The sequence below is a fragment of the Urocampus carinirostris genome, chromosome 12 (genome assembly GCF_059441175.1).
Source record: "Urocampus carinirostris isolate Australia breed hairy pipefish chromosome 12, RoL_Ucar_1.0, whole genome shotgun sequence".
NCBI lineage: Eukaryota > Metazoa > Chordata > Actinopteri > Syngnathiformes > Syngnathidae > Urocampus > Urocampus carinirostris.
In genome coordinates, this window is record NC_142360.1 from 21125794 (window position 1) to 21150319 (window position 24526).

Sequence of the window (24526 nt, forward strand, 5' to 3'; positions counted from 1 at the left end):
GTCACTCTACAGCCCGCTCCCCAGGTACACTCCCGTCCCACCACAAACACATTTTCTCCAAACTAATGTGTTATGCAGTCCCAATCTCTTTGCTAAAAGTAAGATGAAAAGCAAATAGGCGCTGTGGGGGAAAAAATCGTAAGGGCTATTAAAACTGGAAATTTATTGGAGACATTTTTTTAAGGACACCTCAAGAAACACACACGGTCTCTTTGGTCAGGTTAGAATTTGTGGTTAAGCCTTTGAGAATACATGACAACATGATTTTTACCTGCATCTGCCAAACTACTATTAGAGGGTGTGGTGGCAAGCATTTCCCTGCTGCCATCAGCACTCTGCTGGATACCACTGTCAGCACTTTTAACTGCGAAGAAAGAATTAGAACATAAGTGAGGACGATGTAAAACAACCGAGAACATGCTTGTTTTATTAACTCATTTTAGTCAAATTAATATTTTAAATGCCTTATACGTGGTACTTAAATTGTCCTTTTTCAATGAATGTGGGTTGTCTATTTTTTAATAATGATAAGCAATTTAGTATTTATAATATGTGTTTTTCTGAATCCTCTGTAATTTTCAATCAATGTAGTCACAAATCAATAATTAATATAATATATTGCTACTGTCGATATAAAGATAGGATGCATAAGGACAGATCCCAACAACCAAGTCTATACATAAAAACAACATGAAGAGAGAGTATATTAATCAGGAGAGCACAATTGTACGTATAATTTCCTTGGCAGGGAAAATACATAAAGGAATAATTCTAAATCTCTTTACACAAAGAATTCCTGTGTTAGTAGGGTCTGGATGAGGAAGGAGGACGCGAGAGGATGAAGGGTTTTTTGGATCACAGCCTCCAATTAGAAAGAGCCAAATGGAGAAATGGGATGAAGAAGCAGGCCGAACACTAACATTAAATACTCACTGCTCCTGAGCTTGGAAGAGTTGTCAAAGTAGGAGAAGAGTGAATGAAGCTCATCAGGACAGAAGAGAGAGTCCCGCCGGGCTTCCGTGCCACTGGCAACAGCTACGCAATGGAGGTAATGGGATTTGGCGAAGGGGATTTTAGGGCAGCAGCGGGTATTGATCAAAGGCAGGGTGGGTGGGATTGGCAATTTTAGGGAGGCAGATGGGGCAGGTGTTAGTCCAAAGGGCAGCCAGGGGGGAGGAGACAAAGTGTGACAAAGAACAGAAAAAGAGAGAGGAGAATGAAAGAAAGAGTGAGGGCAAGAAATAAATTACAGTAGTTGCTTGGCTGACACTGGAGGAGACAGACTACGAGAGGCAATTGGAGGCAAACAGAGCTTAGACATATGCTGTTCACAGAGAACATGCAGTATGCCAACGGGCTTGTTCACAACAGTGCAAAACCACAGTAAGCGCAGGAGGTTAAGGACGGACTAAATGGAGGAAAGAAGAGTGACTCTAAAAACGTCAACTCATTCATCGCGAAACCTCCGAATCGTCAAAAGTCATTTGACCATGAAAGTTTCAAAACTATAGTGTCAACAAGTATTATGTAACTGATCTTCACTAACCTGACTGGCCTGAGGTGTTGGAACCTGGTCGCAATTTGGGGGTGGGTGGCGGAGGTCTTGGGGGTAGATGCTCAGAGCTGCTGCTGAGTCTCTTCTCCTGTTTGCTGAGAGCCACCACTTTGCCCCGAAGTTCCTCATCAGAGGGTCTTTGCACGAACCTGCGATCCACATACTTTGCTTTGATGTAGGCCTCAACTTCATGTCTGGAGGAAAAAAAAGAAAAATAAGGAAATTCATTAAAAACTGATAGGAGTTAAAGGGCAAAAATGCATTAACGCATACAGCCTGATACATGTTAAACACTAAGGATATAAAACATGAATATACGATAAAAATCCTTAAACTATTATGCAAATATGCACTCTACAGTGCAATAAGGGGTAATCTAAATCAGGAATTTAGGAACCTTTTTGACTCAAAGAGCCATGAAAGCAAAATATTTAGATATTTTTTGAGAGCCACATCATATATTTTAAGACTTAATTCAACAAAACCATCAAATCCGCTCTCCAGAAGAAAGCTAATTTTTCTGCACATTTTATGTCACTGTGTGACATTTAATGATTTGATAAAATGTCTCTCCCACAGTTACTTAAGACTGTTGATGTACATTTTGACTGACATTTTTGTCGTAAGTAATGGATTCAAAACAAGGTGCGAAAGAGAAATGGGTGTATTTAGGGGAGTGCGTTGTGTGTGCAGAGATCCGCCCACCCAATTAAATTGCTCTGGGTGTTGGGCTGGCGTTTTAGGGTGTTTACATTTTGTTCTGAGGGTTTTCATTAGCACGTGTCTTAACAGTGAACATGGTTTAATGAGCTTACATATCAATGATTCCTTAGCCAAAACAGGATTTGTTGGTGTAACACAGTGACTGATAACTGTTGTTGAAATGTTGCTCTATATATTTTGGACCGGACAAATGGATTTTTGTGTACTCAGAGAAGAGCCGTATCTTGTATATTGTATAAATACAAAGACTGATGGGACAAATGTCTTGAGAAATGAAAATTGGTCCTGCCAAAATTTGCAGACTAAGTGAGTAAGTATAGTACATTGAAGTATAGTATATTTTTCTTGGTTTAAAACAAAAAACAAATCTGTCCCCAATGACAGTCTACCTTGGGTCTCCTGGCTGTGGTTTTTTTGCTCCCAGCTCCTCTCTTCGAGCCTCATATATTTGGTTAATAACTCCATTTCCAAGTTCACACATCAGCTGTGAAAGAAGGAGTAAATAAAAGGAACAAATTCAAACAAACAAGTAATTTTAGGGCTGGCAATATCCTACAGGCACAATTTATGTTAAAGGCCTTGGTTTATAAACATTAACTCTCTTCACCTTCAGCAGTTCTGGCTCCCATGAATCTAAAGTCAGTGACCGGACTTTTGAAAAATGAACACCCAGGCTCCTGTAGATAAAGAAAAGAAATTACACAATTATTATTTGCTGCAGCTGTTAAGAGGACCAGATGGCCAAATGCCAAGAAGATCAAATAATGGTTGAATCAATGTGTTAAGAGGTATAAGCCTTGATAGCTGTACCAAATTTACATAGTTTGTTTAGTTTTCATTATTAATAAAGGTAATGAAATAACCATGTCTTTGGCAAAATATACTATTTCGTATGTTAAACAAAATTTTATATTTTCAATTATTTACTCCATAATCACAGTCCTATGATGTAAAGTTACCGGTATATAAAAACACAATAAATACATGCCTAAATGTAATAATTTTATGTTATTTCGACAATTCTACATACTTCTTGAAAATGTTTATTTATCGTCTCAAGATTTCATAAAGATAAAATCGATTTTTTTGTTGTTGTTGTTTTTTTTTTTACCTGTGAATACCAGAGCACTGGATACAAAGAGTGATGCCTAGATTGATGCTGGCCCAGCGTGGATCAGGCTGACCACAGTCACAACAACAAGCGTTGCCTGGGATGGCAATGACTTTCTTCAGGGCGCTCTCGCCTTTAAGTGATCTCTCCTTTGTCTCACCACTAGAGTCTAAGCTTCCTGTTGACGTGGAAGACTTCCTGTCCAGCTTCTGTGGTTTTAACAAGGCATCACATTAATTAAAACAAGCACAGATCACAAGTCAGTATAATGTGCGGTGGTCAAGCGAGCAGGGTTCTTAAACCATTTTCATTATTTTTAAAAGACTTTCAGCCAATTTTCAAATTTCTCTAGTACCAGTAAATTAAGAAATCCAGTAAAAATCAATCTATAGCCGTATTGTTTGAGTTCACTGACCACAACCTGTAGGAGAAATAATTAGAAAATTTGATAACTCCTAAACCAAATATTAAAAAGGCACCTATCATTCACTGAATGGGGCATAGAAAATGGTGCCCTGTTGATTTAGTGTTTGCTGCGTCTCTGTTGGTCTATGTTGTATCAAATTTTCTTGTTATTTTTCTTACAGACAGCACTTGATGACGTCAAACTGAGAAGAAAGGAAAGTCGATTCTTCTAAGAATAAATTTATGTGTGAACAAAGCTAAAGTAAATATGAACTAGTCATCTGAGTCACTATTTTTGTTGATTTTAATTGCTGGCATAAAAAGATATTAACTTGTTACATACCCAATATGAACAGTCCATGTGTAGCGCAGATCAAAAGGATATTTATGCGGACTTAAATCACTAAAGTAAAGTCACTATCTTGTTGCTAGCACATACTTTGTGATTATTTTGACATAAAATGACATGAATTTTGCTATTCTGATTGAACAATGTACGCGCAATTTGGTTACATCACACCTGTAGGGGGTAGGGCTCGTAGGGAGTGATGACGCTTCATGAGATATACAAACTAGTGCCAGCTGTTGTTAACCATGAAGGGAAAAGCATAATGGCAAAGCAAAGCCACCAGAGAACAGGGTCGGCGTCATTTCTAACCAGACCCGTTTTATTTTTTCTCATTTAATGCTTGGTCTATTAAGTGGGACTGCTAAGATACATTGCAACACATTTTAAACATTTACAAGCCCTTTAACCAGAAGCCAAGAGCTTTTGTAAAACTCGAAAACAAAAGATTAAAGTACGAGCATTTTCAAGTATTTCAAGCACCTGTTTAAACCCTGAAAGAGGAAAGAAATGTGACATGGTTCTATTTTTTGAAAAGTGATGGTTTTGGAAATGGAAGGAATCTGTTGTGTATCTCACATGCAGCCTAGTTGTTGCTTTTCTTTTTTTACCTCAGTTTCATCTCCCTTGTCACTGAAGGCAGTGGCGATGCTGTTCTGGACTGCTTTGATCCATGCCTGTCGCAACTTTTCAGAGTCTGCTTGCATCATACAGGTCCTTTTGAGAAAAACAAGAGTCACACATCTGCTGCCTACTTACCTCACCTGAGCAATTACGTCAGTGTGTGTATGACGTGCAGTAAGATTTAAGCACATAATTATGACTTTAACATATTCTTTTGCGCGCCAAGATAGCCAGTGACAACTAGTGGCTCTAAAACTAATTTAGCTGTGAAATGTATTTGTTGTAATGTATTCATTTATGCACTTACTTGGTAGGTGACACCACCTCAAAACAGAAGCGTCGCTCTAAATCTTCACAATGTTTGACCGTGCATAACCTGAGGTCTTCCACAACCACTGTGGGGTTGTCCTGTGGAAACATAAAAAGCAAATATAAATCTTTCTATCACAGTTTTAAGTGTCCCGGGTTGCAAAATGTAGCAGGCAGTGATTTTAACATTTTGAACTGAGAGTTTTCATTCCAGATTATGTGTTATTCAATTTCCCAATAAACCTATAAAGTTGAGAAACGTGACACTCTAAAGTTCATGCTGTTAATGAGTTTTGGATTGAAGATAACAATTTGATGTTCAACAATATCTTAGAGAAGGGGATACATGTCTAAAAGTTAAGATGGGTGCACCGGGGTTTTATTTGGTTTACCTTGAATTTCTTCTGGTAGACAAGCTGATTGTTTTGAATGGAGAACCACCGTCTGCAAAGGGAATCAGAAGATTGTTAATGGTGTGGCTGTTGTCAGAGAGGCAAATATTTTTTTGAATCCTCTCACATCAGCAGACTCAAATTGTTTATGTTGAAGTGGTCATACCTATTCCATGATTTGAATGCATTGCTGGCTCTCTTAAAAAGATAACCCTCCATGGCGATGCCATTATCGGCATCCACGTTGTATTCCAACTTGGTGTCGTCATTTGAAAAGTCCTACAAAGGGAGGAATAACAGATACAGTAAGTGGTTAACAAAATGTAGCACAGATTAATGACAGCAAATTACAGTGAAAAAAGTTACTGATTTTCAATAATTTTTATTGCTTAGCAAATAATGGTACAGTCTGTTCTCAAACAATCTGATGTGCTGTCATCGGACCCCCACTGCGCTTGTATGACTTCAGTGACCTCAGTGATCTAGTGTTACAAAGTGGTCAAAACCCCTTCAGCTTCACCAGCTTCATGTGACACTAAACATGCATGGGGTGTTGGGTGCGTAATCTGGAAAACTCACTTCAAGGGCAAGTGATTAACCAATTACAGCTATGGTAAAATACACTTCACAGACAAACGTAACCCTGGCCTTAATATAAAAAAGTGAATTCTGGAGAAAATTCAATCAGTTCTTTTTTCCTTAACATCCACTTAACTTTAGATTTGCTTTCTGATGTGAGAAATCATACAAGGTTTTTCTTTTTGTTCCTCTCAAATTGAAGGATAACTTTTGACTATTATAATTTGCATTAAAGGCTTGTCCCAAGACGTTACACACACAAACTTATAACACCAGTAACAAACATACTAATAAATGCATGAAGTAGAACACTCTTGCGAACTACAATCCAATGACATGAATTCACATCAGAATGGCTAAGCATGAGACATCACAACAAACCACGCGCAAGACGTCTACAAGAATATTAAACGAAAGGGAAGTTGTGAATATGATTTCGAGACACAACCACTGATGCAGTGCTGGATGTTAGTGGCGCAGAGAGGAGAAAGTGGTGAAATGGTCCATATGAAAATGTGAACCCAACACAAATCAATGCCAAGATACTACGTACGGAGGATGACCTCCAAGCACAAAAGTTTCGGTGGTCTGAGTCGAACTCCGTCACCTCCTACGTGTCACAAAGCAAAAAGAAAAATATATTTCCGTCCCCTAAAATATGTAGCTAAGTAAAAACACACAAAAAAACAGAAACATTTTGAAAAACGTAAAGAGCTATAGGCACACGACAGGCCTACTCACCAGATTCCAAACATAGTGAAAACGACTAAAAATCTTCATTCAGAATGATTTAGTAATATCCTTAAAGATAGTCTCAAAGCGTAGAATCTCAAAGCAGTATGCCCATTTCCCTAAAAAATCCAACACCTCCTCTGGCTGTATATGTGTGCTTCTGTCAAAACCTTGTCGCAACCAATGCTAACGCTCCTCCTTTCGAGGCCTTGTGTTCTGAAGGTCAACTGTGAGTCTGCTTGTGAGTGACTGTATTGGAGATCCAATATTAATGGAGACTGTGCTAACTAGCTTGACCATCAAACATTTATATGCTACTAAGGTTGCAAGCCACACACTGAGCTTTTCTTAACCATCTAAGCTGTCGAAAGCTATCATGAAAGCAGCCATGCTGTGTGGCCAAAGTGGCATTGGTGAGTAATGCACAAATTGGGAATGATACAGAAGTGTCACTTAATAAGAAAATCAGAGTTAAGGATGGTCTAGTAAAAGAAAAAGAAAAAACGGTTACTAACAAAATGTTGCCAGATATTCTCCATTTATGCTGCTGGTAAAAATGTATCATAAAATCTTAAACCAAAGCGACATAGTACAGTAAAAATAATAATACATAAGAAAATCATACATCAGATTTGGTGACCAATTTATCGAGAGTAAGAATTAAAGGTTGAAAAACATGAGCAAACAGTGCTTACCTGTAAAGCAGCCTGAAGTAAATGGAATAAAAATTGTGGAAAAAAAGAGAATCAGACAATTTGCTAGGAGAGTTGAGCCAACGTGTAAGCGCAGAGAGTGAGGATGAGAATATGGGGTGTTACAAACATGAACTAGTTTACTGTTAGACAAACATGAACCTTGAGACACACATAGAAAATAAACCACCAAAGATAAATACTTAAGTACTGTATTTGTAATTTGAGTATCTCAATCAGTGTGTTGTCTAAATACATCATGCTATTACAAATACACGATTACCGTAGTTTTTAGTTTTAATGCCCACAATTCATTCGTGTGTCATTGTGATGGAGTCGCATGTTACAAGAGCGAAGACGGCTACTGCTGTTAACCCAATGTTTGTTCAAAAGCTTACCTCTTGGCTTAGAATGTATCAAATTGTGACAATTATCTTATTGTTTGTATCTTAAAGAACCTCTTGGCAATGACAAATTACCAGATGGACCAAAGTAGACACCACGCAGAGAGGTTACACTTTGAAGGTGGTTTAAAATAATTTAAATCACTGAAGCCCATACCCTCAAAAGTTTAGAATGTGTTTGTCTTTTTAATGTTGTCCATATTACATTTGAGATAGAGGGCAATGGTAATGATGTCACGCATAATTCCAATGGAACACATGAAATAGGATGCATTTACGGTTTTTAGAATGTTATTTGACATGCCAACATTTAATATAATCAAAGCCACATTTTACAAGGGTTTGTACCTTTTGCTGGATGGTGGAGTGTTTTTGCTCCATGTCCCGCTTCTCTTTGGCTGCATCCACCACCAGCTGGTCCAACTGCAGAGGGCAGCAGATTAGTCAAGCATACTAAACCACATGGTAAAACGCTATCCTTAAAACAATCACAATTTGATTTTACACAGGACATTTTGCTGATTTTGTTTTCTTTAGCTTAACACCCAACTGGTTAAAAGGTATAATATACATCAGATACTTCATATTCCCCATTTACATTAACTCATTCATAAGTTGACAACATAAATTATACAAGAGAACCCCTCTCCAAAAAAGCTTCACTGCCAGCAAATAATTGATCTTGTGTAGATAAGAGGGAAATAAACGATAGAAACAAAAGTCCCTCTGAACAGAAGATAGAAACAAACGTCCCTCTGAACAGAGACGAAAACAAGAAACGCCTGCTGTCATAGGAGATGCCACAAATATGCCAGTTTGCCTGAAGGCTTTGAGGTTCAAGTATATTTATAGTTCATGCCACAATAAGACCTAAATCAGAGAGCATGAAAAAAAGATCATTCATCGATCACAGGTCAATGAGTCAAGAGAAAATAGAATGGAATGTATGGGCCAAATGAACAAGAATCAACAGAAAACAAAACATTGCAATATTTTCCAAAAACATCGCAATTGCCTTCTTCCTTTCACACTAATGTTGAAAATTGATTTTAAGTATTCATGACAATTACTCTTTTTTTGCACAAAGACAAATAATACAAGTGGAAAGAACAATTATTGTATTTTTAGTATGAGCACCATATAATAGTATGGTATAGTACTTTATTATTAATGGGACAAAATGTCATTTTGGAAGTGGATATCAAAAACACAGAATTGACAAGAGATTGATACAAGAATAAAAAAGAGACAAAGAGAAAATGAAAAGAAGAAAGAAAAAAGAAAGAAAAACATTGTTTCTTTTAGTCATAAGTTGTCTTCAGTTTTGTTCATACAGGAAATGGGTGGTCGGCAGAGCAGTAGCATGATAGCATCAGATGGGAAATATTTTCCTTCTGTCACAACCATAACAAGTCCAGTCTGGTCCAGATTTTCTATCTACACATATTTTATAGAAACATTTGCGTGGAATGCTCTTCACGCACTTCAGATATGTCATGGGTTTATGTCTACAACACGATGCCATAACTCTTGAATTAACATCTGCTTTTGCCATCGTAAAACAAACATTTGATTAATTTCCACACAAAAATGAATAATATTGAAGCATTATACTCATTTTCCGGCCCCCATAGACATTGATAACAGACCTGCTGACAGCTCCTCCACAGCTCTCGGCACAAACGCTCCACTTTCTTCAGCTTCATGATAAAAAGTTTGGATGCTGATTCAGTGTCCTTGTCACTTTTACACTGGTTCAAGATCAATGCGTATGAAGTCGCCCAAGTTTCAATTATATTTCAACTTCATGGTTGAATTTTCCTCTCCCAATTTTTCTGTCCTTTGTTGAAGCAAGACACAAATGTTCATATGTGCCTCTTCCATCGATGTCGACCACTATATACGATTACGCTCCGCCTCTCATCCCGTCCTAAAAATGCATCAACAAAAGCTTCTATTTTCCTGATACTGTTTTCTCTAAAGGATTGTTCCAATCTCAGCACAAGAGCGCTGAAAAACACACTTCTCTCACCACTCCTGTTTGTAGGAATGCTGTTTGAACTGTTCAGTATTCACTCACTAACAAGCCTTCTTTGGTCCACGCTTCATTTTTATGACCGTACTCCGCTACTTTCGTCTTCTTTAACTTTTCACTCCGCCACTCTCCAGGAACAAAATCATTTTCTCTCTTGATTGTAGTCTCAAATCCCCCACTAACAATCCCCACAAGACTTCGACAGGATCATTGGGCTTCTGCTTCGCACACTCTCAGCTGACTCGAAACCAGACTGACAGTGGGAAAACACATCTCAAGCCTTGCAGCTGTCTTCTTCCTCATTCTGATGAGATCGCCATCTCAAAGGCACATGTGGGCCAAGAGGGAGGCATATTTATCATTCCATGCACAGACACAAATAATGGCACTACAAATTGTTGACTTTATATTTAAAGAAGTAAGTTTCGTTCTCACACAAAATCACGCTAAGTCCATAAAAAATATTGTTATTAGAAATATCACGTTCCCCACACTGTATTGGTCTGCAAACATTGGTAAATAATTCTTCTGCTTGTGCTACAAATTACAAATCCAAGATCAGAAGTGATCTGTTGTTCACCTGGCTTTTATCAAATGCTCCTTCATCCCTGTTTTTAGGTTGCTATTCAAAGGTTTAAGTTTATAAGTCAAGGCACACAAGTATTTACCTGCCCTCCGAGCTGTTTCATTAGTGGCTGTAACTCACTGAAGAGGTCGTAGCCTTGGTGGAAAAAAGTCAGGTGGGCATACATGAAGGACAGCATCTGTGGCGAAAACAGTTAGGGTGAGCAAGGCCAACCATGGAGTACAATACAAGAGAGGTGATCACACTTACGGATTTAAGGATTTCTGATCTTCTTTTGGACTGTAGCACATTAATCTGAAAAAAGATCATGTTCAAACTATTAAGATTATTTGGGTGATTGTCAATAAGAAAGGCCACAGGAAACGCAAAAACACCTAACGTGTCAGCGAGAGGAACACAGCTTCCTCTCACTGACACCAGGGGTAACTCTTTATCATCCAGGATCATGATACTGCTGTCACCAGGAACTCCTTATTATTGCTACTTGCCCTATTTCATGTTTGACTGCATAAATAATTTTCTCTATGTGTACTTGGTTTTGTATTCTTTCAAAATACAGCTATTAATGATTTGATGATAGGGGATGTAAAGTTTATTTTCAACTGGCTGTCATCAGGACCCACCATACGACTTCAGTCCAGAATCAAGTCTCTTCAGCTGGTACAAAATGCCGCAGCGAGGCTTTTAACTAGGACAAAAAAGTCCGATCACATCACACCGATTTTGGCTAACCTGCATTGGCTCCCAGTTAGCCTTAGATGTGATTTCAAGGTTCTCTTAGTATTGTATAAAATCATACATGGACTTGCTCCCTCTTATCTTCTCAGATCTGATTTCCGCCTATGTCCCGGGCCGAAGCCTACGTTCTGAGAGTGCCGGTCTTCTGGTGATCCCAAGAGCAAAGAAGTGTTCCGCTGATTCGAGAGCGTTCTCCATCCGGGCACTGGTGCTGTGGAATGCTCTTCCCCCTGAGATCCGATCTGCAACCTCAGTGGAAATGTTTAAATCCAAGCTTAAAACTCACTTCTACTCTATAGCATATGAATAACCTACTCTTCTCGTCGGCTCCAGAGCAGGGGAATGTATAACAATAATCTGAAAAATAGTCTGTGTAATATAGTGTAATAACCTGTGAAGCCCTTTGAGACTCTTTGTGATTTAGGGCTATACAAAAATAAAATGACTTGACTTGACAAGCAGTGACCCAAATTAATAAAATAAATATTCACTTTCCAAATTGAATGAAGATGTTTTTAAGAAAACCAGCAAAACCAAAACAATTTCAAAGTCATACATACACACACATTTTATAATATTATATATATATATATATATATATATATATATATATATATATATATACACATATTTAAACGTTCATCTAAAAATATACTCGTACGTTGCATTTATTTGACTTAACATGAGTCTCACGATAATGGTCTGCCATCTTGCTTCTATGGATACCCGATAAAAACAAAAAGCTCTCAAAAGGCTCGCCAAAAAATGAAAAGAAAAATGGTGCGATTTGGCCACTTTGAGTCTCCGTAGTTTGTACTCTTTTTTTGTGCTTTGTAGCACTTGTTATGGTAGCACTAAACAATGCAGTGACATGTAATGGTCAAATAATACATGATGTCCCTTTAATTCTTAATCACCTGCAGTGTTAATGAAATCCGAATGTTTTACTTCAGTCGCTTTGTCTTGGATAGAATAAAATAACATTTGTAAACAAACTTTACCAGTTTTTTATGGTGTGAAATGGCAGATGGACTTGCATGTACTGAGCATTATCGCCATCTTGTGTCAAAAAGAAGAGTTGACCCTCAGTAATTTTAGTTTATTAAGCAATATTTTGCTTGAGTGGCAGTGTTTAAAAAGTCAAGTTAAATGTGGCATTGCCCTTATAGAGCACTAAGAGTTAAACAATCTTAAATTTGACATTCTGTACTGAAGATCAAATAAAAAGCCATACTTCAGAAGTAAAAAAAATACCTGAAAGTCAAACCGTCATCATGGGTGATTTAAAGTATGCAACAGTTATGGGCTTTCACCTCAGTGAGCTGAGTAAGCATTAAAAATTGCTTGTGCTAAGTTTGAAATGGCTCATTATTTTCGCTTGTTCTACTCCCAATTAAAGGGGTTTACTTTATGATGTGGTGAATAATTTTATCTTCAACAACAACATAATGTCATAAAACCAAAAGGGATACAAGTTCTCTCTCTCAGCCTAACGATGAACTGTGTGCAAATTGTAATTACGCTTACTGCCACAAAGCCTGCAACCTCCCCCAACCAGAAATCCTTCTACATTTCTCGTTTTAACAGTTTAGCAAAACATAAGCGGAACATTTTTTTTTTCGCTGTGCAAGCACCTTGCCACACAGATCTCTAATATGCATACAAGAAGCAAAGAAAAACTGTCAGGGTGAGTGTTGTCTTGTAAAAAAATTCAGGCAATGAACCACAGGAGTATAACAAACACATTTTCCGCATTTCCATTTTTTGCGTCTTTGCCTACAAAGTTTTCTAGGTTATACATTATTTCAAGTATGGCTCTGGGGAATTCTGGAAAAATACTGATTGCGATGTCAGATTTCCCCTATAAATATTCGCTTGTTTTACAGAGAGATATTAAAAACAATACAACATATGTACAAACAATACATTTGTTGGTCTGGTGATGGACTGGCGCCACCAGACTGCACTTGCCCAGGACACACCACAGGAAATGGTGTCCCTACGACCCTAGTGGTTAAGAGTTCCAACCAAAACACCCACTCACCCTACGACTAGTAACATAACTACTTAACTTTAGGCTCAAATGTAGAAGCGCATTTGATCTGTGTTTAATGGGATCAAGCACATGTGAGGTTCATTCTTCCTTGTACCACATAAGCATGTTAAATCATGACTCAGCAAATTAGGTTTTCGGCTCACACCTAAGAGTGCAAGTGCAGCATTTTTGAACACTGCTTGAGGAAACGTGTGCCTCTACTTATTTTCTTTTGGAAATATTCACCAATAGAATTTTTAATGAAGTCCACAAACAATATTGATGAATAAAATACCATGTGCTGACATATTGCTTCAAAAAATAATTAAGAACGAAAAAATATAGAATAAGAAATGAGGTATACTGACGCTAATGCCTTTCAGCAGCGGTGTCAAACAATCAGTCTGTAAACCAGATTAGCCCCCACCACAAAAAAAAAACATTTAATCTGGCCCACGAGATATTGATGAGAGAAGCCCAAGAAAAAAATTACCAACAATGACCTGCAGTTTTAGATATGTCCAATGGATGTCGCTAAAGCCAAACGCCAATCTAAACGGTCCCCAGTAGCTGTATATGCTGACTACCATTTATCAACCCTCCAATTGAGGCCTTTTTATGCCATCAATTTATTAGTCTGGCACCAATGAGAATATATTTTTGTAAAGTTCCAAACTTCAGGTCAACATTTTCATTTAGAAAAAATTATAAGCGTAACAATGTGTTTGAATTGTTTAATCATTATTGAAATCATTTGCACCTAAATTTGTGTTTGTGTGCATTTTTAGCCACATTCCAGTTTGCAATGGTTTTCTCAAGAGATAAATAGACAGTCCTTTTCAAGGTTTCTTCATTTTCCTCATGTTGAGGTTTTTGAGTTTTTCCTTGCCCTGATGTAGGTTTTAGATCAGGGGAAGGTGTAATAATAGTCTGTGCAGCCCTTCGAGACTCTTTGTGATTAAGGGCTATACAAATCAACATGACTTGACTTAATGGAAATGAATTCAATTGTTGTTTTTCAACAAATAAACACTACAAAAACATTCAATCTTAGTGAAGGAAAGAAAGACCTCAATGATTGTTTTTTTTTACTCGGATCTTAAGCTCCTAAATCATTAATCAAATGTAATTGTGAGCCTCCGAAAGATCCCCAGTCCTACAACACACTTTTTGCACCATTAGTCCACTAGGCCGGCCCATGTGAGCGTGATTCTTCTACCATGTGAACCTTAAGTTAAAGTGAGTTTGACACCCCTGCTTTACAGAGTAAATCGGATTGATAAATCATAAATATATCACCCTACCTGCAAGACGTAGTCCAGGACGATGTGTCGGAAGCACTTGCGCGTGGCGGTAAGAATATTGGTAGCCTCTTCCACTTCATGCTGCTTATTGCGAGGAGCCTGAGCATTCTTGATCAATGCTGCATCCTTTTCTTCACTCACCTTGTCAAATTGCTTCTTGGCTTCTTTAAACTTGCGCAGATCACTAAAAAAGACGCAGTGACAGACAAGTAGATGGTTTGCAGATGGATTAAAAAGGTAAATTGAACTAAACCAAGTCAAGTTAAATTTGATCCATTGGTTACAACGCAGAGTTAATGCAAAATTTAATCAAAAAATGACATTTACTAAACCAAATTAAGCTATTTAAGTCAGAGTGTCTGCAGTAGTTTTTTTTTATTCCCAGCTTCTTTCTCTGGTGTCATGGCAGTGGGAAACACTTAATTCTGAATTGGTATGGGTGATAAACAGCCTTGTACTGGGGGCAAAGAAAAAAAAGATAATTCCTTAAAACCCAAGGCCTAAGTCCTAAGAAAACAATTTCACCCAGAAAAAAAAGCTTCCACTTCATTCTAAATTGTTTTGCATCCTCCAGCTACTCAAAAAGTACAAGTTATCTCTTCCCTTTCATATAATTGGTTTGACTTGGTTTCAGAATGGAATGCATAAAAATACTCACTCTTTAACAAATGTTTGAAGCTGGGTCTTGATTGATCTCTGAGCTTGATCGAATAGTATCTGAAGATAAAATATAAATGATTTCATTCAGATGAACAAAAGGTGGAGAAAATAACAAAATACAGTCCTCCAAAGTCAAGTCATGTTTATTTGTATAGCCCTTAATCACAAGGAGTCACAAAGGCTGTACAGACCACAGACTATTATTACACCACCCCCTGATCTATAACCTACACGACGGCAAGAAAAACTTAGGTGTAGCATGCACCTGTCCTCTTGGCGGTGACTCATAAATCCAATAAGCACATCTTTTATTTAGCATTTGCCTCAAAAATTCTACGCAGTGATGCTAACGATTGGATAATTCAGGGAGAAAAAAATAAGTAAACATAATCTTCTCAACATTTTATATTGCTATTGACTTACAACTGTCTATTTAGTACAGGAAATGTATTTTTTTAGACAGATTAAACTTTCATCAAGAGTAGAGGACAGTTATCAAATATCAAAAAAAATTGTCAGTTGATAAGCATAAAAACACGAGTCAACATACACTTTGATGTGACCAGCCAAATGTCATTTTTTTCACTTGAGACACTGCTTACTTATTTCTGCAATTCAGTCTTATTGCTCAAAAATTTCCCAAGGGAGCTTTCCTCTTGTTATGGATTCTGTGCATTAGGGCATGCAGAGAGGACAATACAAACAGTGTAGCTAGAGGCAGTTTCCACGGTTAAACAGAGCAACGTTTCAGATCATGTGGTTTAAAAAGATCGCTGAGTGGCCACGACTAATTGAGAATCAGCTGATGTGACCAAAGTGTCCGCAAAACTCATTCTCATGCTTAACTAGAGATGATTGAACAGTCTTTGCAGAATTTGGATAATTTTAAAAAATGTGTTGAGAAACGTAACCTATTTCTAAAATGCACTGAAATTGTTATATGCTCATGTCAATTTGGGGAGCAGAAAACAATTTTTAAATTTGGATGCCACTTCAGACTGTCAAACCAGATACATTTTGTCATCAACTAGCTGTCAAGAGGATATTCGAAGACTGAAAACACATCTCATTTTTCATGGATGAACGTACCGTGTGATAATTGATCATCTCCTGAAGGCTTTCTGCAAATTTCGAAAGACTGGACTGTGGAGAAACAAGAGAAAACAGCTAATTTTTAAAGCATATTATGTAAAAAAGGAGTTTCCAATGGCTTTTGAGGATTTTTTTGCATGCTGCATAAGCAATGCCTGTCATGTGAACTGTTTCTTTTTTATCTAGTAACTTTTGCATTTAAATTTTTGAGAAAACAGTTGATTTTAGGTATGATATATATATACCAGGATTCAACTTCTTATCTTTTTAAAAGTATTAGCATTCAAGAAATAAATCAAAGTTGTGTCCTGTTTTTGGCACAATCAGGTCAAACATACCAAAATTATATCCACAATACTATATCCTTTCACGAACAGCTTCTGTTACGAACAGAAAAATGGCGTGAGTCACATTTGTATTTACCTCAATGACTTCATCTTTTGTAGATTGCAGGGCAAGCTCCCGGATCCCGTAGACAAACTGCTTGTTGGCAGCGTTGTAAGCTTTCCCGGCATCTATCATCCCGATGCATAACTTCACCAACTAAGAAAGATAACGTCAAAAAAATGTCATAAAAAGGAGTGTTTTTAAAGTATGAGTCAAAAACATTCTATGTTTTAGTAAAAAACAAAGGAACTTGTTTCCCTTCTGAGTCATTGGAGGTGGTGGGGGGAGACAGAGATAATTCCAGGTTATGTAAACATAAACAGAGCGTGGCTATAGCTTTTTTTCTCCCACAGACAGGTTTGGCCCAAAATGCAGAACAGAAAGAGCAACCTCGACTTTCAAGGACAAGCAGAAACATTCAATAATATTTTTTTTCTGTAAATTTAAAACTTGCCTGGCCGTTACCAATACTATATGAATAAAAGCTGTATTAACCTGTTGTGAAATAATCATATAAAATGTTATATGCCTTTGAAAGGTCAATTAATCCTTTCATATTAAACTGCTTATCCAGTATTGACAAAGGAAAGTTGGAGCTTGTCCAGACTGACTACAATGGGTAATTGTCATGTTATCATAGAATGACATATAACGTATGACTGGGGTCAGCAACAAGCGGCTCTGGAGCCACATGTGGCTCTTTGGCGGTGCCTAGTGGCTCTGGTGCTTTTTCAAGAATGTTTGGTAATGGAAAACTATATGGTGTCTGTAGGAGGAAAGACATTCTTAACATTTTCCAATTAATATATATATATATATATATATATATATATATATATATATATATACGACAGAGGCCCTTTGCTTCTTCGCACTTCGGTTATTGCTTGTTCACTCCTTTGCAGATTTTTTGGGAAGAATCTATTTTGTTTTCGTGGTCATTAATATAAGTTTAATGTGTAACGTCTTTAGCGGGCACAGATAAAAGAGGGTGTCCTGTGTTGGGTGGAAGTGACTGTCTGTGTGCGAGGCCCATGTATTATGTCAGTTAAACAGCCGGGGTGGGCAAGTGTAGTCTGTCTTGGGTGCAAGGCTACATCTACAAGTAGCTTTGAATGGCTCGTTACATTAAGAATAGAGAATAGAATAGAATTTACTTGAATAGAATTTACTTTTATTGTCATTTTTTGTAACCATGCACACAGAACGAAATGTCTATACACCTGACCCATACAGTTAAACTGTACGGGTCGATGCAATAAAAAAGGAATTCATCAATTAAATCTGACTCTAACGAAAGTTAAAAAAATGCAAAGAAATGCTGATCACCAGTGGGTGCTTTGTGGATTATTATCAGGTTACAGAAGCGACTCGGGCGGCGTATGGGAGAAGGCAAGAGTGGTGCTGCTGGTCTGGCCCACTGCAAATGGCTCGGCTAAAAACTCTCCATAGCCACAGCTCTGGTCCCAGTATATTGCCAACACAAGGTCCATTAGCTATGAAATGGATGACTTGGAGCCACAACTCGTCGGAAACCACTACATTCGGGATGGTCTTATTTTATTCATAACGGATATCGGTCTCTATTTGAGGACACCTGATGTAAGCGCGCAGTTAGCCGACTGCTCTCTAAATTGCTTTATTACACTGAAAGGAGAAGCCCTCCATTTTGGTTTTGTTTTGTTTTGTAGGTTGGTTGATTGATTGGATCCCTTAATCACACGGGTCGGAGGGGTACCATATCCTGCGGTGTGTCTCGTACAAATAGAGCATGGTGGCATCCATCCCTCTCCTGGCCAACATTGGCATAATGACAATAAAACCAGTCATTCAACTGCTATTATATGTTGTAAGTTGTTATTTGTAGATCAGAATATTTTTTGTGTTACAGTCGTATACTCATAGTTGGTAATGACGTAAACTCAAGGTAAGTTTAACCCTTTGGGGACTTTTATGAATGTGCAACGCCACTTCCCGGATTTTCACTTTTTGCGGGTGGTCCTACTCCCCATTAACTGAGAAAACTGAGGGATCTTTTTGTATATTGAGTATACAGTATGCGTTGCCTTCCTTACAAGGCATTATTTTATTTTTAGTGGAGTCCAATATTGCGCTTTCAACATTTTGGGATGCTGACCCCTGCCGTGTAACAAATTATGCACAATTAAACAAAGGAGATTTAAATTAAAAAATGTGCTTGACCTATGATGTAGTTCTGTACCATTTGGATGCAATCTGCACTTACAGAAGTTGGGAGTTGAAAACATTATGACATAAAAAAGGTTTAATACATTGACCAGCTCATTGGAACTAATTTTAATGAAAACAACTAATAGACTCAGTAGTTACCGGGGAAAAAAAAAATCTCAGGGGATATCACCAACATTTATGGGAATGTAATTGTTCTGTATTGTCTGCATTTGTGTGGGGCTTTTTAAAATCTCCACCCATCAATGCATACACATACACACACATGCCTGCTAAAAGACTCTCCCACTCTCCAACAGATCCTTCCTCTTTTGTAGCAAGAAGGGAAGTGAAGGCTGGGCTGAGTCACAGAAGTTTTGAGGAGGGCGAGGACAAGTCTAGGAACAATGATTTGAACATCAATAGTTTGGGGCCCAAGGTCTTTCCCTTAGTATGCCATGTTGCTTCAACGGCAGATAAGGTTGTTCAATTCATACAGTGACTGACTCAACATTCGACACTAAAAGTGCAATGTTTCACGGAATAATCAAAAACTAATGAACAATCAAATTACTGATTATCTTTTAAACAATTGTTTAGATTCCATTTATTTGCAGTTTGCAATTGTCTGAATCCTCAGACTTTCATCGCCTTGGTTATAAAAACCTCAGCTATATCACCATTTTGGTCCCCAAGCCCTCTTTATTTTGGTGTGTATCTTAATTTATAGAGGCATGGACCTAGTGTACCAACACTTTAAGGCACACAATACTATCCAACACTGAGGTCAGAATTAAATTCCGGCTAATTGCAGGCAAAACAACAGAGGTGTCTAAATTGCAGCCCGAGAGTAATATTTCAGCATTCAGTATACTAGAACTTATCCTGGTTCCTAAATAATAAGTATTACACACTACAATTGAATTTCCAATTTGTCTAAGTTTTCTTGTTGGATCATTTTCACGATAGAAACAGAAAATTATACTTAAATGTAGAAGAATAATCCGAGTAGCAGTAACAGATAGCCCTAATAATTTTACAGTATAAATATATATTAATAAATATAATTAGATTGTTGAAACTCTAGTGCTTCCAACTTTCAGGATAAAATGTACAATATTGTGGCCACTGAGCGGGCAATTTTTCCTCATTGGTAGGACTCACCTTGTCAAGCTTTGATTCCAACTCGCACACATCCCCCTCCACTTCCTCCACAGTTGCTCTGAAAAAAACAACAACAACCACTTAACAAACTGTTATCTTGAATCGATATTTACTGCTCAACTTTGATACTCTATTTGCTCAATAGAAATCTAAAAGTCCTCCAATGTCAAGTAAAGTCATCTTTATTTGTATAGCCCTTAATCACAAGGAATCTCAAAGGGCTGCACAGACCACAGATTATTGCAAACTACAGAATATTATTACACCATCTCCTGATCTAAAACCTACATGAGGGCAAGGAAAAACTCAAAAACCTCAACATTAGATTGCAATGTAAAAGTAAAAAAAGATTGTGGTATTGAAAAAAATGGCATAATGAGAAATTATTTTAGTTACTAACCAATTTTTAAGCTCTAAAAAAATGTTAACTTTTGACAAGTTATGTGCCAAACACACCAAAATATTATATTAAGGCAGTCGATGTTTGATGTTGAAGTCCTATATTGTCACCTCAAATATTGTGTTTTGAGCAAATGTATGGATATTTTCTGTATTTTGTTAAGCTACAATTAATCAATTTGGCACAATATTTATAATAATTATGGGATGAAAGTATCTTTAAAAACAATTTAACTTTCAAATGGAAGCGTCATTAAGACATTAAAGAGGAGCACTTTGAAATGAAAGTGTAGACACACCATTACAAGACAGACAGTCAACCTGGTCATGCTGTAACCGTCAAGTATGTCATGGCATACTAATGATTAGAAAAGGACATAAACTTTATACCAACTATTTGATGACATATTCAAAAACATTTGGGCAGTCACTATGATTTAATTTTTAAATTATCTATGCAAACTAATGCAACTTCCCATTTCTTCACTTTTCGCACCGTTCTTTTCCAGTTAGCTTGTCATAGCCAGCATGTTTCATCTGGCAGTGCCTCTTGATATTATTATTTTTTTTGTCACAGTCTCTTGGCAAAATTAGGCTGAGAGTTGTTTCAGATTTCAGTAAAAAAAATACTTCAATTTCCACCAGTCCTGGAAGTGGCGGCCCTCACAGTCAAGTTTCCTTTTTTTTGTTTACAGTTGCCATGTCAGAAATATGGTGGGCTAAAATACTCACAGAAAGCCAAGTGCATGGTGGCCAAAGGGCTACTGCCATCATCTGCTGATTTTTGTTGTTGTGTGTATAAATTAGGAAAGATCATTTTTTTTTATTTGAGGGCCTGCTGGAGTTGCCACCTGTGCTTTGCTTCGTGCTGCCATGTTTCAAGAGCAAAAACTGGCAAGGCAGCTAGTAAAACCAAGTCAGTGTTCATGATTATGGGTAACTCATTTTCATTGACCAAAAGCATAAATTATGGCAAAGGACAGAAACTATTGGAATGTACAGTGACTTGAAATAATGGTTCAAATGCTTTGAAGTTGAGTGTTACCAAAGAATATTGGCCTTTAAATAGATAAACTACCTGTACTTGTAAATTATCTATCTATTTTTACCATTTATAACATAGTTGGCTCCTCGAGCATTGGGTAGGTTTACTGCATACTGCGAGTGTGAATGCTCATTGGTGAAAAGAGAGTCAAAAAATAAACTCCTGTGATTGTTTAAAAGTGGAGTTGTGTTGTTCTTTGGAGAGGTACCCTGCTGTGTTACAACAAAAGACTAACAACAGCATCAAAATGAAATCATTATTTAAACAGGAACATTTGTGCATGCTGTATGGAAATGCATTTGCTCTAAAATTGGGTTAACATTTAGAGCACTCTAAGGATATCGTAGGCTTGTAAGGATCACGATTAATGATTCTCTCTAGAGGTCTATGAAGGCAGTGTAGTGCAAAACCTGTCGGCCTCCATTGTTAATACCCCTTACAAATGCCAATTAAAAGGAAATGGCCCACAGCTTCATTAAATCAGAAACAGCAACATGGCCAGCATACTAACAAGTGCCCAGCTTGCTCCCCAAGAGACAATAAGAGCAGTGCTTGTCTGTTGCGATCTGTTGACTCGCAAAATTTAAGTGACTCAGGGAAAGTGTTTCTTAATAAAAGTCACGCTACTATTAATGTGTAAACCTGCAACAATGAATCAATCAAATCGATTAAAATCGATGATTAAAAGCTTCGGCAATGAATTTGGTCATCGACATTCAGCACGCTGCGGACCCAGTGACCTTACATGCAGTGCAAGTCAGCGGGCATAACTGAGTGAGGTGGGGTGCGAACTAAGACACTTTTTTTCGAAGGCTACGGTCAATTGAACTCATGAAACATGAATGACACAGAGAAAAACGGTTCGACTCAAGTCCGCAAAAGTGTGGGAGCACTCCACACTTCACAAAACAAAAAAAAGGTGATATGGCACGGGAGCACCACGATGGTGAGGCAGCAATCAAAACCAAAACTTGGGAGTCACTGACGAGAATAAGGGGAGCTTAGTACCAGGGTGAGACACAGTAGTTTTTATTTGTTTGTTATTTGCGTTTTTAAGTGTGGCCACATAACCTTCGTTTCTGCTAGGTAGCTGATGTTAGCATTTGCTTTTTAGCTGATTAATGACCGTGCACGTGTGTGTTTGTGTTTGAGAGATACTTTTCATTTGAATTAAATCAACTTAAGCAGTGTTTGATTGTGCTTTGTATAAAGACACTCAACTTTCACACAATGGTGGTAAGATGAAGCAACAAGTTTAAAATTTCTGGAAAAGTCTAAGTGATTAGGTGAGGAAACCTAACGTTTGTCTCTGGTCTCTCGCTTGATGTGCTAGCGTTTGCTTGTTAGCGTAATACTGTGGTGACGACTACGGCGTGGTGCTGACCCTGAGAGAAGATGAGCTTATCTTATTAAAGAAAGAGAGGTTGAGAAAGGACAGAGAGGAGGAATGAAAAGAGAGAACTGAAAAGTGGCAGATTTAACTGAAAAATGGACATCTGGTCTATGTCATGTGTTAAGTAATTGGTGAAAATGACCGAATTATATCCTGAGCTGGACGAATACATTACTCTAATAGTTTGAAAGTCCCACTTCCAGATGAAATGTTAAAAACATTGAATATTTTACATATTTGGATTGAAGGTTACTATGCTCTAATGACACCTGATAGTAAGAATGACCCACATAAAAAAAAAGAAAAAAACTACCATGCCATACAAAGGAAAATTACAAAACAAAGAAATTACATTCCAGACTTAAAATAGAAATGCATTAATATTCTTCAGTATAATTATCGGAAATCTATTTATAATATGATTTTTTTTTAATGTATGTGAATGAAAGGGAAATTGTTCCACAAATAAATAGCTTTTTGGGTCGCACAATGGCTTTTCAATGTTGGACCTTGAAACTATGGATTCCCTGAGATGAGAAGTGTCGGCTCTGTAGAGAAACAACTGTTGAATATTTGTTTGTAGTTGTTGCTCACTTTCTTTGTATACTAATGATAGGGATTTAAGTTTCACTATATCTTCAAATTTTAACATGTTGGATTTTTGTATGTATGAACCCAGCGTTATGCACAATCCTAATAGCTTTTTTCTGTCATTAAAAAAAGAGATTCTATTTTGTTCTTGTACATATATAGTTCCCTAAATCTCTATATAATAACTTAAATAAGGCAAAATGCATGAACTGTACATTATATGAAAAGTTTTTGGACAAATGTATGCCTGCATCTACTCGTAACTGTAATAGCCTTTGCTAATTTGGAATATTTGCTCTTTATGTGGGGTCTCCACCTAATATCATCGCTAACACTTACTCCGAGGAAGTTACTCTTACGTACTCTTTAACTTTCCTTAAAGGAAAAGTAAAGCACAGCTGTATTTATGACGACAGAGAGAGAGAGAGAGAGAGAGAGAGAGAGAGAAAAGGATGATTTTGCCAAATTACCCCTTAAAAAGCAAGCTTTTCTTTTTGGAGAGCTCTATATTCTCTGCTGTTAAATTAAAAGCAAGTACTAAAATAGAAACAGATGTCGAGTGAATGAAAAAAAAAAAATGCTCCTCTCTACCCAAGCATGGATTTCATCCATTATTTCTTGTCCCAGCCTTTTCTCTGGACAAACGCAACCCAACAGGCGGAGGTGTGGAAAGAGTGGAGAGTAAGAAAAGCCGAATGATGACTGTACTACAAGGCTAAAAGGGCATCTAAGTTTGACATCTTAGTATTCTGGGAAATCCCTTTATTACCATGACGCTGTTTAAACCTACAAAACCAAGATATGACGTTCGGTCAGTATTTCTTTAGCGTTCGCATTTGCTCAGTTAATCAGATAAAACAAAGTTTTGCAATATCAATACAACATAGGTATGAGGAAAAATGAGAAAAAGTAGTGTTTAAGTACACTTGGAGCCAAGTTTTTAACAATTTAATAACTGAGAGTTTGAAAGCTCGTGCCTTTACAAGGTATTGGCACATGCTCAGATGATGATGTCTTAATGACAAGTCAAGTGAAGAA

The 24526-nt window shown here is 37.4% G+C and overlaps 1 protein-coding gene across 3 annotated transcripts in view; it reads right to left on the reverse strand.

Moving 5' to 3' along the window:
* acap2b (ArfGAP with coiled-coil, ankyrin repeat and PH domains 2b) overlaps positions 1-24526 on the reverse strand; it is a 46313-nt gene that overhangs the window by 12069 nt on the left and 9718 nt on the right. The window contains exons 2-21 of one of the 3 annotated variants that reach the window (XM_088348859.1): positions 20061-20118; positions 16746-16865; positions 16320-16373; positions 15229-15287; positions 14571-14754; positions 10743-10787; positions 10576-10671; positions 8221-8295; positions 7472-7483; positions 6598-6654; positions 5632-5744; positions 5466-5517; positions 5072-5172; positions 4752-4857; positions 3390-3598; positions 2886-2955; positions 2668-2762; positions 1547-1749; positions 934-1035; positions 272-364 (exon numbers count right to left, since the gene is read on the reverse strand). In XM_088348859.1, the coding sequence (XP_088204985.1) occupies positions 272-364; positions 934-1035; positions 1547-1749; positions 2668-2762; positions 2886-2955; positions 3390-3598; positions 4752-4857; positions 5072-5172; positions 5466-5517; positions 5632-5744; positions 6598-6654; positions 7472-7483; positions 8221-8295; positions 10576-10671; positions 10743-10787; positions 14571-14754; positions 15229-15287; positions 16320-16373; positions 16746-16865; positions 20061-20118 (1904 nt within the window). The remainder of the gene's footprint in view (positions 1-271; positions 365-933; positions 1036-1546; positions 1750-2667; positions 2763-2885; positions 2956-3389; positions 3599-4751; positions 4858-5071; positions 5173-5465; positions 5518-5631; positions 5745-6597; positions 6655-7471; positions 7484-8220; positions 8296-10575; positions 10672-10742; positions 10788-14570; positions 14755-15228; positions 15288-16319; positions 16374-16745; positions 16866-20060; positions 20119-24526) is intronic. The other 2 variants (XM_088348857.1, XM_088348858.1) reach the window with 2 other exon arrangements.